The 14,785-nt window shown below is 52.9% G+C and overlaps 1 protein-coding gene across 2 annotated transcripts in view; it reads right to left on the bottom strand.

Annotated features, from left to right (window-relative positions):
- CAPZB (capping actin protein of muscle Z-line subunit beta) overlaps positions 1–14,785 on the bottom strand; it is a 130,408-nt gene that overhangs the window by 32,145 nt on the left and 83,478 nt on the right. For both annotated transcript variants that reach the window (XM_075551439.1, XM_075551446.1), the window contains exon 3: positions 8,994–9,115. In XM_075551439.1, the coding sequence (XP_075407554.1) occupies positions 8,994–9,115 (122 nt within the window). The remainder of the gene's footprint in view (positions 1–8,993; positions 9,116–14,785) is intronic.

Here is a 14,785-nt window from a genome sequence, read left to right on the forward strand (position 1 = left end):
CAGCAGTGCAACCTGGCTGAGCTGCAGGTACCAGGCCCCTGGGAGCAGCCTGGTCTGGCCACGGATACAGAAGTGATCCCATCCTTCCATAGGCTCCCGAGAACCACTGCTCAACACAGTGAGCTGGAGTCTCCAGGGAGAAAACTGATGATCACGTGAGACTTGGCTCAAGGATCCTCTCCCTCCAGCAAGCCTTCTCAGCGCACATCCCTGACCTGGGTGCTGCTCCCAGGATGATGTGCACTTGCTCATTGTTCTACCAGACACTGAGCATCTTTGGTGGACTTCTGGTTCTCTCCCAGCAGGCTTTCTGTAAGGGCCATGGTCTCCTCATCTATCTCGGTCCCAAGGCTGGCAGAGTCGCTGGCCCAGAGCAAGCCAGCCAAGGTCAAACTTCATTTTGAGTTAGTCTGTCTTTGGCATCCAGGCTCCCTGTGGCCTCTGCATACATTCTTGCTCTGAGTGTTCCTACCGAGCAGAGGGGTCTTCCCTAGGACCTGGCCTTCTTTCTCATTCCCGCCTCCTAGGCCCAGATGGACTTGGCAAATAAGAAAGAAGCAAACAGAGTGACCTGGCTGAGCAGTCCCTGTGGTGGCAACCCTGCCTCCACCGACCTTGTGGAGTGAGCTCAGATTCTTAAGTGTATGATTAAGGGGTGGGAGGTGGATCAAAAATAAATAAATGAAACAGCACAATCTCTAGTATTTAAAACAGCACTAAGCATTCTGGAGACTAAGAGAGTAGGGAGGTGCGGCTGGAGGGATGCAGGCACAGGGAAGAACTCGAAAAGGCCTGGGGACAATAGAGAGGGGGTGATCTGTGCCACCTGGTAAGGCACCCATGTGGGTTAAGAGTCCTTGGAGTGTCCAGGTAGGAGAGGGACATGATCTGATGGGTGGGTGGCTGGGTGAGAGTGCCTGTGTCCCCATCTGACACCATCATTCCCAGCAGTGCAGAGATGGCCCAGCTGGCTCACATCAGTCTTAAACTTCAGCTTCTGTCTGTCTGGCCAGCACATACACAGCTTCTTTCAGGGCCACACTCTAAGGTGGGCTGTCAGAATCACCTGAAACACCTGTTCAAACACAAGTTCACGCTCCACCCTGAGATTCTACTTGTGAAGGTTTGGGGGGGCGATGCTCTGTGACTGCCCATGTGCTTTTTGAAGCCCCCTTATATTTTAATGTAGGTTCCAGGTCCCACCTTATTAAATGGGCATCTTCAGGGCAGGGATCTGGAATTGTATTTCTAAAAGCCCAAGATGTTTGATAGTCACTGTTGCAGGGCTAAGGCCTGCTGCAATCCACCCCACACTCTCCGCATCAAGGCAATTACCTAGGGGTCCTAGCAGGAGGTCCAGCCCACTGTGACTTGGAGCTCACTGCCAATGGCTCTGGGATAGCATCAGCACCAACACTGCCAGCACCCTGGCCCTATAGCAAGACCCGATGCCCCAGGGAGGCAGCTCTGCAGGAGGAGGTACACCTGGGATATAGAAGCACCCTGAGGTGGCATACCATGCAGGAAAGGTGCACAGCACAGAACCGGGCAGGAAAAGTCTTGTGCCTCTGAGTCGGTCCCCCTAACTCCTAGGAAAACCAGTAGTCCCTCCAAGAGAAATAGAGAGAGAGAGAGAGAGACAGACAGACAGACAGACAGACACCCCCACCCACCCCACCCCCTTTTCCTCCCTCACACTAAGCAACACCAACAGAAGCGAGTTAGTTCTCCAGGAGGTTCAGGTGTGGAAACAATGGTATGGAGCAGGTTCTCAACTGCGCCATTGCTGGGGGCTTGGGATGCCTTGGGGGGAGCGTCCTTCCAGTGGGGGCAGGCCTATGGGCTGTAGGGTGCGCTCAGCAGCATCCTTGGCCTCAACCCAATGGATGCCAGTAGCACTGCCCCCCCAGCTGCGACAACCAAAAATGGGGGTTGGGAGGCATGGAGGGCCCTGGCTGCCCCCAGTGAAGAGCAGCTGGTTCTGCAGGCGCTCCCTGTGTGGAGGAAAGCACTGAATGGAGGGTCAAGAGGTGTGAGCTGTACTTCTGGCTCTGACCCCTGGTTAAAACAACAAAATAAAGCCCCCAAGCAGCTGCCACGGAGTCAATTCTGATTCGAGACAAGTCACCACATGTGTCAGGCCCCACAGAGCTCCGCTTGCTCAAATCAACTGCCAGGTCTTTCTCCAGATGCCGCGGGGCGGGTCCAGCCCAGCTCTGCTCAGCAGAGGGCAGGTGAGCTGTGTGCAGCAACCCCTTCATCCCGAGCTGTCCTGCCAGCGGCACTAGGGAGGTACCGGGGTGCATGAGACTGGCAGCTGAGGACCCCTTTGGGAACTACCTTGTGTCAGGGTGGCAGTACTCCCCAACCAGTCCCTCCGAGTCTGCTTGTGCTTACCAACAAGGCTTTCACAAACACGTCGAAGGTCAGCTCGGTGGGTCCACAAAACAGGAAGGAAGAGTGGTGGCACCGGCACTGGATCTTTAAGGTCTCGCTTAGCTCTCACAACAGAGCTTAAAACCTCAGTGCTGCTTCGACTGCCCTCCCTCCTGAGCTGGGAGCCAGCCTCAGGGTGCCAGACTCTGTGTGTGGGTCCTGCAAGCCCAGCTGGCTAGTTAGGCTTTGGTTTCTTTTATGGTCCAAGGGTTTAAAAAAAAAAACCCAACAACAAAAAATTCCTGGCCTCAGATGGCATGAGCCATGAGTCACAGGCAGCTGGGTGGGGCAGGCACGAGGTGTCCCCACTGTGGGCAAGGCATCCTGCACAGGCCTTGCTGACGGTAGGCCAGTTCACCTGGGCATGGGTGTTCAAATACAGCTTCCCAGGCTCTGCCCTGAGATCCCACTTCTGGATCAGAACCCACCTAGGAGATGAAGCAATGACTAGAGCGTTTGTAAAATGCCCCAATCACATCAGCAAGGCAAGAGTTTAATATGCTTTGTAAGACGTTTTTGAAACAGCATTTTTAAAATTTACAGCAAATACTCCTAACTCTAGATTTCCCCCACTAACATTTCACTAAACTTTATCACATACCAAACAGATTTTAGATATGCAAATAACGTCACAGAATTAGAAAGGATCGAACAGCCTTAATGCTCAGTTGAACTGGTTCTTGTCTAGATCGACAGCATAGACAGGAAGTATCTGACTCTGCTTAGATACCTCCACAGTCCTTGCCCGGGGACCGTGGTCTGCTACGGACTGGTGGCACACACCTAGCACGTCCCACTTAAATGTTACATCCAACAAGGTCGTACCTACAAGGAACTGACTAACACCTGCTCCAAGTGCAGAGGACCCGCCTTTCTTCTGCCCAGGGCTGTGGCCTGGAGGAAACCTCTTAGTAGAGGGGCCTGAGAAAACACAGGTGTGCATAAAGAGGCTCCCAGCTGAACCATCACACTAGAAGGCCACAGGTGGCATGCACCAGCTCACCTGCGGGACACCCTTCTCTTGAAGTACAAGGCTTACACTGAGTGAAACGTGCCATCTCGCTCGCTCTCTCCCAGGAAGGGCCTCTCATTTGCTCTCCTAGTTCATGTCCTCCCCTTCTCTTTCCCTGTTCTTCTGAGGCTTGGGCCCGAGCTTGTGTTTCCCCAGGAACGTTGATGGGGGAAGGCAGAGAATCCCTTGTTGCAGACATTACCACGCCTGCTTTAGTCCCACTCTCCTCTCCCTTCCCCAGCAGGCCCTTTCACTCGGGCACAAAGGCTGTCAGAGGCAGAACAGAGGACAGAGCAGCAGGAGAGTGGGCTGCAGTCCTGAGCAAAACACAACCCCCCTTTCCATTCTCAATCTCTACGAAATACAGAATCTCTACAAAAGACCGCAGAGGGAGACGAGGGCTGAACGGCACTAGCTTCGACGGACAGGCATCATCTACTGTGCAGCAGACACGATGCCAAGCACTTCAAAGCCCTCACCAGTCAGTCACCTGTGCCTGCGCCTTACTGTGCACCCACACCTGCTGATGCACGTTCTACCCCTAACTTCCCGCAGTGACGATTCCATAGCAAACCGAGGCGCACTCGATTGTAACCTAACAGACAGAGGAGGCTCCAGAAGGTGAGGCATGCCCTGCTGGTCTCGCAGCCCCAGACTGACTGCAAAACTTACACTCTTTTCATGTGCTCACACAGACTGATCGCCTACTATAGAAGGGACTACCAAAAGTTTGTGGAAACGTAAAATGAAACAATTTTGGAATTTCCCCAAGCGTATTTAAGAATTGTGAGGCATGACAATATCTTAGAATGGTCAGTAAGCTGCTACTTTAAAAACAAAACAACAAATAATGTGAGTGAAGTGACCGTGTGTCCCAGTTCCTCAGAGCACGACCTTAGTGACCACCCTCACAAGCTCTTGGGACAGGAGATGAGTCCTCCACCCAAAGCAGTCAAGGGGCTTCCATTAGGACGGCCAGAGGACCCTTCTCAGATGGCAGGTCCGAGGACTCTGGGAACAGCACCTGCCTCACCATCACACTCATCAGAAGCGTTGGGGAGAGAAAGCAGGGAAAGGGTGCCCCCCCAAAAAAAGGATCTTGATTCGTGGTGGCGGGAGCCGAGGCATGAGGTACATAGCTGCTGTCCAGACAGGTCCCGGGGACCCACATCAAACAAACCCAGTGGAAGGCTGGGCAGTATCTACTTGGACCAGCTGGCTCCAGAGGCCAGAGGGCTTGCTTGTAAATGGGCACTGAGCCTAAGTGGGCTTCAAGTTAGAACCATGTAGGTGCCAGCAGTGTGAGCTTGGGGTCTCTTCAATGTGAGCCTTGATCTCTTATCTTGGAATGGGGATGCTATGAGTTACTTAATTCCCAGGCACCTGAGCCTCACACCACCACCTTTCCCTGCATGGCGCTTCTCCTGGAAGCCTTAACCCCCACCCTCTTCTTTGGCAGTGTGATCTCCTCCTCTCAGGGCTGCCACACTGCCCGTGCTGGGGACTCCTGCCTGCATCGACATCTCCAACCCACTCAGACTGGATGTGTGCACGCAGCTTACGTGACACCTCACTGTATGTAAGGAGCTGCACAAATGCACAGCAATGCCCACCTTTCGGAGGCTCAGGACAAAGCCTACCTGTTGTCTTTACATCTTACTCTTCCACCTCACAAGCTGTAGGCTCGGCCCTTACAATTTCCCTTAAACAGAGCCACTTTTCACCTGGTTCCCATTGGAAGCCAGGACAGGACTGGCTATTTGTAACTGCTGCGAGGCGCCGGCCAGTCCATTTCATTGCATATGGTGGTGGGCGCGAGCAGAACTGCCCCGATGGTTTTCTTGGCCATAATCTTTAAGGAAGGAGATTGCCACCTCTTTCTCCTGTGGGCCACTGGATACTGTCCATCGTTGGGTTAGCAGTCAAGTGTTTAACTGTCTGCACCACCAAGACTTAGCACCTTAAAGCATCAGTAGTAAGTCTTTATGATTTGTGCCAAACCAAGGAAAACCACAGCCACATCGAGCGGATGCTGACTCACAGTGACCTTACATAAGGTTCCCCACGTTTCACCTCTTCATAGGATCAGGCAGCTTCATTTTTCTACCATGGGGTGGCTGCTGGGTTTGAACCACAGACCTTGTGGTTAGCAGCCCAATGTCTAACCCACAGTGCCACCAAGGCTCTTCAATTGATGACAAGGTCAGTGATAATCAATCTGCAATTTTACACCTGATCTTTTCATTCCCTCAACAATTTTATACTAAGTTCTGTTATTGTTGGGCTGGCCTGCAAGGCCCTTGCCATCCAAACCTGTGACCTGACCCCCACCCTTGATAAGTTCACGGTGCTAAGTGCGGAACCCGCACATGGTCCAAGAGGCAGCCGTACAATCAGAACAAGGAAGCGCTGCATGTTTTAAAATTGGGAAACAGTGCGGGTCAGGGTTGTATTCTCTCTCACCTTAATTATACAATCTGTACGCTGAGCAAATCATCCAAGAAGCTAGAAGATGAAGAACAACAAAACCCCAAACTCACTGACAGGAAGTTGACGTTGACTCAGATACGCTATAGGACAGGGAAGAACTGCCCCCGTGAGTTTCCAAGACCGGAACTCTTTACAGGAGTAGATGAAGAACAGGGATCTGAGGATATGCGGATGACATACACAATTGTGTCTGCTGAAAACTAGGAAGACTTTAAGCACTTGCCGATGGAAATCAAAGATTGCAGTCTCAGAATGGACTGCAACTCAATGTAAAGAAAACCCAAATCCTCACAAGCGGACCAGTAAACAGAATCATCATAAATGGAGAAAGGACTGGAGAAAGGACTGAAGTCTCGACTTCTGTTTTGCTAGGATACACAATCAATGCTCACGGCAGCAGCAGTCAAGACCTCAAAAGACACCCTGCCCTGGGACCATGTGCTGCACAGGTCTCGTTGACTTGCGAAGAGCAAACACGGCCCTCTGAGCACTAAGGTGCGGATCGCCCAGGCCAGGCTACCTTCAATGGCCTCGCATGCGTGTCAAAGTGAAGACAATGAGGAACACTGAGAAGCGCCGCTGCAGTGAATTTTGATGTTGGTGAAGAACACGGGGATTATCCCAACCGCAGAAAGCCAGAAGCTCTGTCTTGGAAGAGATACAGCCAGAATGTTCTTTAGATGTGAGGATGGCGAGACTCGGTCTCACATAGTCTGGACATGGTAAACACTGCTCACCTTGCTTCTGCCCACTCAGCCCTACCTTTCAGGGCAGAGTAGAACTGCCGCTGTGGGGTTCCAGGACTGTGAATCTTTATAGAAGAAGAAACGCTTCTCTCTCTGAGTTGTTGCTGGATTCAAGTTGCTAACCTTGTGGTTTGTAGCCCAACACATGCAACGGACTTATCACGACAGCAGGGCTCCTTCTCAGGAGGGACGAGTCCGAACATCGTGTCTGGTAGCGAGTCCATGAAAAAGGGGAGATGGACTCACACAGAGGCTGCAAAAATGAGTTCTGATACGACAACTGCGAGGATGGTGCAGGGCTGGGAAGTGTTTCCTTCTGCTGTCTACAGGGTTGCTGGGAACTGGAGCACGTAGCAACAACTGCCTTAACCCTTAGCCTGGCCTTTAAGGCCCCTGCCCATCTCTAACCTCACCTCCACCCCGGCCTTTCCACACTTGAAATGCAATTCTCCTACACCTGTGCCCGGCTCACCCTTCATTCTCGCTTCAAACATCATCCCTTAAGTGAGAGCCTTTCCTGGGGAGTCTGCATCCTGTGTCACCCTCCCCTCGTGCTCCTGGTTGCCCTTCACAATTTTCATCATATGAAAAACGTGTCTGGCTTCTTCACCAGGTTATCAGCTCCAGAAAAGGTGCACAGAGCAGTGCCCGCGCCATTCTAGACTTAAGGGGAAGGCTACTGAGCATTCCGTTCATGAGAAATACAATTTCCCTCTTCCTGATGAGAAAGCTAAGCAGCAGCCTCAGCCAGTCATTTATCTGACCAGCAAAGCGGGCGGGAGAGCTGGTTTGGAGCTCACATCTGCTGACTCCAGGCTTTTTTCCGCTTCCACTTTTCAGACCCGCCCTCCAAAGACAGCCTCAAGCCCAAGCTTCGGGACTCCGCCCGGGTCCTCAATAAGCCTGAAGTGGACTGCATTCCTAGACCATTCTCCAAGGCCCTGACTCTGGCTAGGACCATCCATCACTGAAATACTAGACTGGCTTCGGGGTTCCTACCCTCGGGTCACAGAAAGAACCCTGGACATCCTTTAAGCCCAGGTCAGGGATCACCTCCTGCCCAGAGTCAACCGCTACCGTTGACGCACACTTCCACACACACACAATTCTCCTTTTCATTGTGGATTATTGAGGAGCAGGTAAGCTTTCCAGGCAGCAGTTTCTACACATTTTGTCTCTTGTCATTGACTGCTATCCTAGGACAGTGTGGCAACCCTTATCCCACTTCCTCCCTGTGCTTCCCACTTCCCCTTCTCTAACCCTCCTGAACTCTGAGCTGGGCTGAATGCCACCCGTTTCACTGCAAAAGATTGATCTGAGGCTCACTGTGTGTATGCATCTCCCTGTCCTGAACAAGATTTGAGGTGGCTGCAAAAATCAAGTCATCTCCTAACCAGCTGCCGAGTGCACTTGCTATTGGAGAGCAGACGATCACTGAGGGGGGGGGACTGATGTCAGTTTGGTTCTTTACCCCATCTCCAGCCCCGAGCTTACAAAAACAGCAGTCCAGAGATCAAACACTGCTCTGTATTGGGTCAACCTCTCTAAAGTGTTGAAAAGCAAAGAAGCTACTTTGAGGATAAAAGTGAGCCTGACCCAAGCCACGGTATCTTCAATTCCACGATCTGAAAGTTAGACCGTGAATAAGGAAGGGTGCCGAAGAAGGTCTGATGATGGACTGTTGTCGGGAGAGACCGGTCCCTAGAAAAAGATGCCATGCTTTGTCTGGCAGAGGGGTGGCAGCCCAGAGGCAGGCCCTCCCCGAGAGAGACTGACCCAGACTCAGACGATACAATCATGAGGATGATGCAGGACTGGGCGTTGTTTCATGGAGGTGTTGCACGTAGGAGCTAACTCAAAGGCACTCAACAACAGCAGCCTCAGACACGGGGACAGAAAGAACAAGGAACGGTGCTTTTGGTGACAGAGCAAGACAAATGTTCCTTAGTCACAAGAGGCGCGCCCTGCCTTTAGGGCAAACACTCCTGTCACATCCTCTCCCGGAGCCTTGCTGCCTGGCCCAGTGCAAGACTTCATTATAAATAGCACAGCTGAGATTAACTGAGAGAGTAAGAGCCACAAGGGCAAGGGACTTCTGTTCCCTGTTATACCTCCAGAGGAGCCGCTCCAATAAGCTAACCCAGGGCCTGTTGGCTAGCTGGAGGGCTGGAGGAAACGGCAGGAAGCAAGGTTGATGGCCAGTCATCACCCCGTCAAAGTGCAGTGGCCCTGTGCATCCTCAGCAGGTGGCAATGGCCAACGCAGGGCACATGCGGCATGCTTGCTGCATTCTTGGGGCAGGCGCTCACCTATAGGAGTCCCCATCTCTGTTGTAGTCACACAAAAGGTAATCCTTCCCCACCACTTTGTCTCTGGCGATTTTCAGTGGCTGGTCCACAGAAGACAGGAGATCTTCACACAGGCTGGGGACCTGGCAGAAAGGAAGAAGACAGAAATGGAGGTTAAAACCCACAGCAAGTTCAGCTTGGCAAACAGTAACTGCAGCGGTATCGTGGTCAGTTTATGTGACAGACGGTCCCTCGGTCGCCTGGGCCCGACACCGACTGTGTCCTCAGAAAGAAACCTGCTCCTGAGCGACAGTGGAGCATGCTTTCCAGCATGGCCTTCTCTGCAGCACCGTGCCCAGCGCTCATACTAGGAGGCCAGGTGGTCTAGGAAGCTCATGTACATGTTTGGTCTTGGTCTCTGCTGGGAAATGTCCAAGCTGCAGTCCGAGAAGAAGGTAAACATCTGAAGTGCACAGGAATCCAGAGAACTTCCGAGAAGAACAACCCACCGTGCTGGAGGCCCCCCTAAGCTCCCACGCTGGGTGGGGTTTCTAGTACTTTCCAGGGACGTGGCCAAGTATTGCCAGGCTGGCTCTCAGAGTCAACCCTACCTGCTGCTAAGGTGGCCTCCCAAGCGCGTCTCATGGCACTGGGTCCTGCTGCTGTCCAGGGCCAGGAAGGGTGGCCTCCTAGGGCAAACGCTGCCAACTGAGACGCACCCCGCCTGGAACCAGCTTTCGGGCTTCCTCCCCCCAGCGCAAACATCAGTTTCCACCAAAATATTCCAAAGAGGGATGGCAGCACTTCTAGAAACGGATTCCTGCAGGCCTGAGTCACTTCCAGGCTATATTTCCAATGTGCTGGCTTATTCGTCTCATAGGACTGGATTTCTGGAGGCCCCACCAGACTGCTTACCAGGCGAGTGGCTGCCAAGTGCACACTAACCCTTCCCAGGGGAAAAGTTCTATCATGTGGCAAAGACCAGCAGAGGCGTAGCCCAGCTCAGAGGGGACAGCCACAGCAGCCCCTGCTCCTCCAGAAGAGCCTTTTCATCCCCAGGAAGGAGGGCCAGGGAGCACCGCCACCAGAGACACAATACCCACCCACCACGGGGCCCCCACCCTGCCGAGGCTCCTCGGGCACCTCGCTAACCACCTAGAGAGAGAGGGTCAGGACTCAGCCTGCAGAGCACCGGGTGGACACAAGTGAAAGACGGCACCCTCTCCTGCAGCTCAGGCCTTTGGCCTGAGTGCAATGGTCTGTTTCTTACAGATGGACCAGCACCAGTCATTTCTGCCCCAAGAGACACACACACCACCAGCCCCTGTACATATGTACATAACCGGGTTCGTTTCAGAATCCCTTCTCCAGGTCCCGCCAGCCTGTAGACAGCCTTGTACAGGAAAGTGCGCGTGCAAAGTCAGTTTTAGCGATGATAATATCAAACCACTGGCCACGGATCATGCTCAGCTCTCTATACTCAGCCCACGAAGGCTGTTACCCGCCACACACACACACACACACACACACACACACACACACACACAGAGAGAGAGAGAGAGAGAGAGAGAGAGAGAGAGAGAGAGAGAGAGAGAGAGGAGAGAGATTTGAAGTTCAGAGCCATGAAGTTGCCTGCGGCCCACTGCAGCAGCAATACAGGCAGAAAGCAAGCCCAGGTTGCATTAACTCCCAAGTCCCTGCTCTTTCCTCTCCAATTCTAGGTCTGGCTTAATGTCCAGTGAAGGGGAAGAATGGGACACCCCAAAGGCAAACTGTGGTGGCAAATGACCTTCTGCTATCGCCACTCCTTCTCAGCTATGGCCATGGGGTCCTTCATTGGGAATAAAGTTTTAGCCGAGGTCAAACCCCCCCCCCCCCAAAAAAAAAAAACTCACTGCCATTGAGTCTGCTCCTGGTGATCCTACAGGACAGGTTAGTACTGTCGCTGCGAGTTTCTGGGATTATCTTCATGGGAGCGGAAAGCCTCATCTTTCTCCTGCCGAGTTTTGCAGCTCAACACACAACTGTTATGCCTCCAGAGACCAAAAGGTTTTAATAGTTAGGGCTCAGGCAGCTGGGACCTGGAAGTGGTCATGCTTGTGTGCCTGCCTTTCCCTAATCTTGGGCTGCTGCCTCTGATCACCTGCTGGGGTCAGACTTTTACCCTTGAACTTCCAATGGGGTTGAGTCCTGATATTGTCAACTAAATTTATCCTGGGATTATGGAATGGATTGTGAAGTTACAGCTGTCTGAACACTTACTTCTTATTGGCCAGATGGCCTTGGACAGGTCATTTTATGTTGCTAGTACAACTGGAAAGACTCAGTTTTCTCATTCTAAAGTGGGGACACGATACACCAATCCACCCGGGTGCTTTCAGGGTCTCATCACAGCGTGGCATTCAAAAGAGTGTCCAGCACATGGAAATGCAAGTGGCTCAGCATTCACATCTGTGTGCCTGCTCTCTCCTCCCAGAACACGGTACTCAACACCATCTGCTGTCCGCCTGCCTTCCTCCAACGGCAACACCAGCCCCGGAAGAAATCAGTTCTTCTAACCCCCAGGGGTCACTGCTTTCTCCCTCCTTCCCATTCATCCAACCCAGCAAAGCTAGCAAGACAGTGGCTCTAGTAGGAAACTGGCCTGGCCTCCCTGCTATCCAAGAGGCTGATTCGTGGATCACAGTTCCTCAATAGGTTTCTCCCAGCTCACTACAGCGAGCCTTCTAATCGATGTCAGTCTCCTGCCCCCCAAAAAGAATGTTACTAGGGCAGGGGTCTCACTTTGTTCGCTGTGTGTGCCCCGCGCTGACGCATCGCCCGGCACACAGTAAGTGCTTGAGGGGAGGGAAAGATGGGGGAACCAGGTTCCATTTTTTATTTCCAAATTGGTGTGTGGTAAGCATCTCTACTGAAGGAATATACCGTCAGGGACCAAGCTGAGATGGGTGCCATTGAGAGCTGCCTCACTGGGGGTCTGAGAGGCAGCGCAAACACCGAGAAGCAGCAAACTCAGGGACCTGGAGTTTCCATTCTGGCCTAAAAGCCAGAGCTGGGGACAGACTGAGAACACAGGCACTCTGGATCCAGTCTCTACCCATCGTTAGCCCTGCAACCCTGGGCAGAGAGCCCTGTCTGCTGGGGGCTTCCGTTTTTATTTGTCGAGGGAGGTGAGATGCGTCAGAGACCGATGGGTGCCGCTCTGTGACAAGTACATGTTCCAGTGAAAATAGGTCACGTCAGAAAACAATCAAAAAGCGTGCTAAGTTCTTCATTTGGGTAAATGCAATCATTCAGTCTGCACATGAAATATTTGGGTTCTGGCTGTTTTAAAGGCGGGCAAGCGTATGTCTTATGCTCTTTGGTATTCAAAGTTTCTGTCCTGTGGAACACAAATGGGAGTGGGGAGGGGGCCGTCACTACTGCAGCAAAGAGCCTTCTGAGCCCCTCCAGTGATCCAGCCTCTGCTGCCTGTCCAACGATGGCATTTTCAAGGTCAGTGTAGAGGACTCCACTGATCCTACCTTGTCACGCACCCTTCAAAGCAGAGGAAGGAACAGCACAAGGTTATTTAAGGCCCCAGTGTCATCAATGCCCACTACTGCTGCCTGCCCCGGCCACCTGACCTTTCCTCAGGTCACAGAGCCAGCTTTCCTATGTGGCTTCTTTAGGAAAGGCTGCCCCCCCACTTTCTACCACCTACGGGCACCCAACGGGCCTCATCCTGTAGCCTGTTCAGGGAGGGAGCCCTCTGAGGTGTCCCTGTTGGGGGCTGTTCACCCTCTCCCTCTGCCAGGGCTGCTGGATGAAGGCAAGCGTTTTGGGCCCCAGTGGGCAGCTTGCCCACCACAGGGCCTCAAAGCGAGGCTCGCTCCGGTGGTCTCGCCTCAGTGGCTTGGCCCAGCCACCCTTGCAGGTCTTCTGAAAGTCCACAGGTGGACACTAACCGCCCTCAAAAAGCAAGCATTACATCTGGCACAACAGAGTGCTGGTCATCAGAGACACGGAGAAGTCGCGAGCGAAGTATGGTTCGCCCTCCTGCGGAGAGCACCCAGGACAAGGTACCTGTAGCCAAAGGGAGCTTCGCCGGAGCAGGGACGATCTTGACTCTGTGGATAAACGTGAGGCGGGTCAGTTCCCATTACATTCCTTTCCTCCAGGCCTGCTGCTTCTCATCAACTTCATTTGTCTCGAGGTGCCAATGTGGTCACTACTACAGAGATGAGCGGCAGGCACTGCGTGCTCACAGGCTGGTCCCAGAGCAGCCCAAGGGTGCATGAGTGAGGCTCTTCCGAAACCTGCCACCCTACACCCACCCATCTCTCTCACACCACCCTACTCTGGTCCTTCAACTCGTGATTTCAGTCTAGTCACTAAACACGCCCCCTGCCCCCCCACTTCCCCAATTAGAGTCGCATAAATACAGGACTGGCCAGTTAAATGTCAATCTCCTATAAACAACAAATAGCAGAGTATGTGGCAACCTTATCCCAAGTTCCCACTGAAAACCTACTTGTCTTATAAGGTCTAGTGCAAAATCAAGCTCTTGATTCTTGGACAGTTCCGTAACTCTGATGTCAACTCAATGCTTAATGCTAAGAGACAGCTTTCCTGAAACTGCCACTAGTGATCACCTAGATCTATGCCATCCTCACTGTGTGCTGACAGAGGGCAGAGGCTGGCGCAGAGTGGGTCTTCTGAAAAGCTTTGGAAAACAGGTTGAAGGATACTGGCATTTTCCCCATGTTAAAGCCCCATCCTACGTGTGCAGAAAGCCAAAGCCGTGGCTTTGGACGCATGGCTGATCTGTGGGAAGTAAATCGCCAGGCCTTTCTTCCTGGACCACCTTAGTTTGGAAGCTCTGCTGAGACCCGTGTGTCATCACAGCAACACGCAAGCCCCTGTGATGACATTGGTGGTGGCTGTGCAAATCAGGTACACGGGGAGGGGAACTGAGCCCCGGCCTCCACCTGCCACACGACACATAGAATCCTACACGGACCATTACTCTCTCACGTAGGATACTACAGAACCAAAACAGTAGCCATTCCCCCCTGTCCCCGCCCACATCAGGTGCTTAGACAGTGTCAGAAATGGCACCAGATCTCATGGGCCATGGGTCTGGACAACAGTGTTTAAATGAAGCAGAGCTAAGAGCCACTGGACTACATGAGAGCACTAGCCTGGCAGCCTCCAAAGCCAAGGATGGCGGCTAGCAAGACGGCCTCTGTCCAAACTGCCCAGCTGAACCGCTGAGCCGCCTCCCTGAGGAATGTTCACATAACATCAAAGGTGTCGAGTCAGTCCAGGCTGCTGGGGAAATTTAAACTCAATTCCAAGTGACCTGGAATAATAAAACAGCCACACGGTGACCAGGGTGCTTGGCTTAGGGCTCCCCCCGTTTCTCCACTGCCACAAGTGGTCATGGCCACACCCCAGGGAGCGGGGGACAGCCACTCACACCATCACTGGTGCCCGGGTGCTGCTTGAAAGCCATGGGGCAGGGGTGGACGGGATAAAGGGACTTGGGGCAGGCCAGGGCATACCCCAGGAGGGAGAAGGGTCAGTGAAAGGTCAGGATGCCAATGAGGAGGATGTGTGCTAGCCAACACCCGGTACTACTTGCCAGGTGCTGTGCTATCAACCCTACCTGTACGGCCCCGGAGCCCCCCTCCGGGTGGAGAGGACTACTGCCAGTGCTGAGACAGGGAAGACAAGCGTTACGAGAAGGAACTCGCTCAAAGGCACACAGGATGAGCCCATGTCTAAGACGGGATATGTAAAAGGTCAGAGAGCACCTTCTCAATGTATCT

Source organism: Tenrec ecaudatus, chromosome 1 (assembly GCF_050624435.1).
Source record: "Tenrec ecaudatus isolate mTenEca1 chromosome 1, mTenEca1.hap1, whole genome shotgun sequence".
Taxonomy (NCBI): domain Eukaryota; kingdom Metazoa; phylum Chordata; class Mammalia; order Afrosoricida; family Tenrecidae; genus Tenrec; species Tenrec ecaudatus.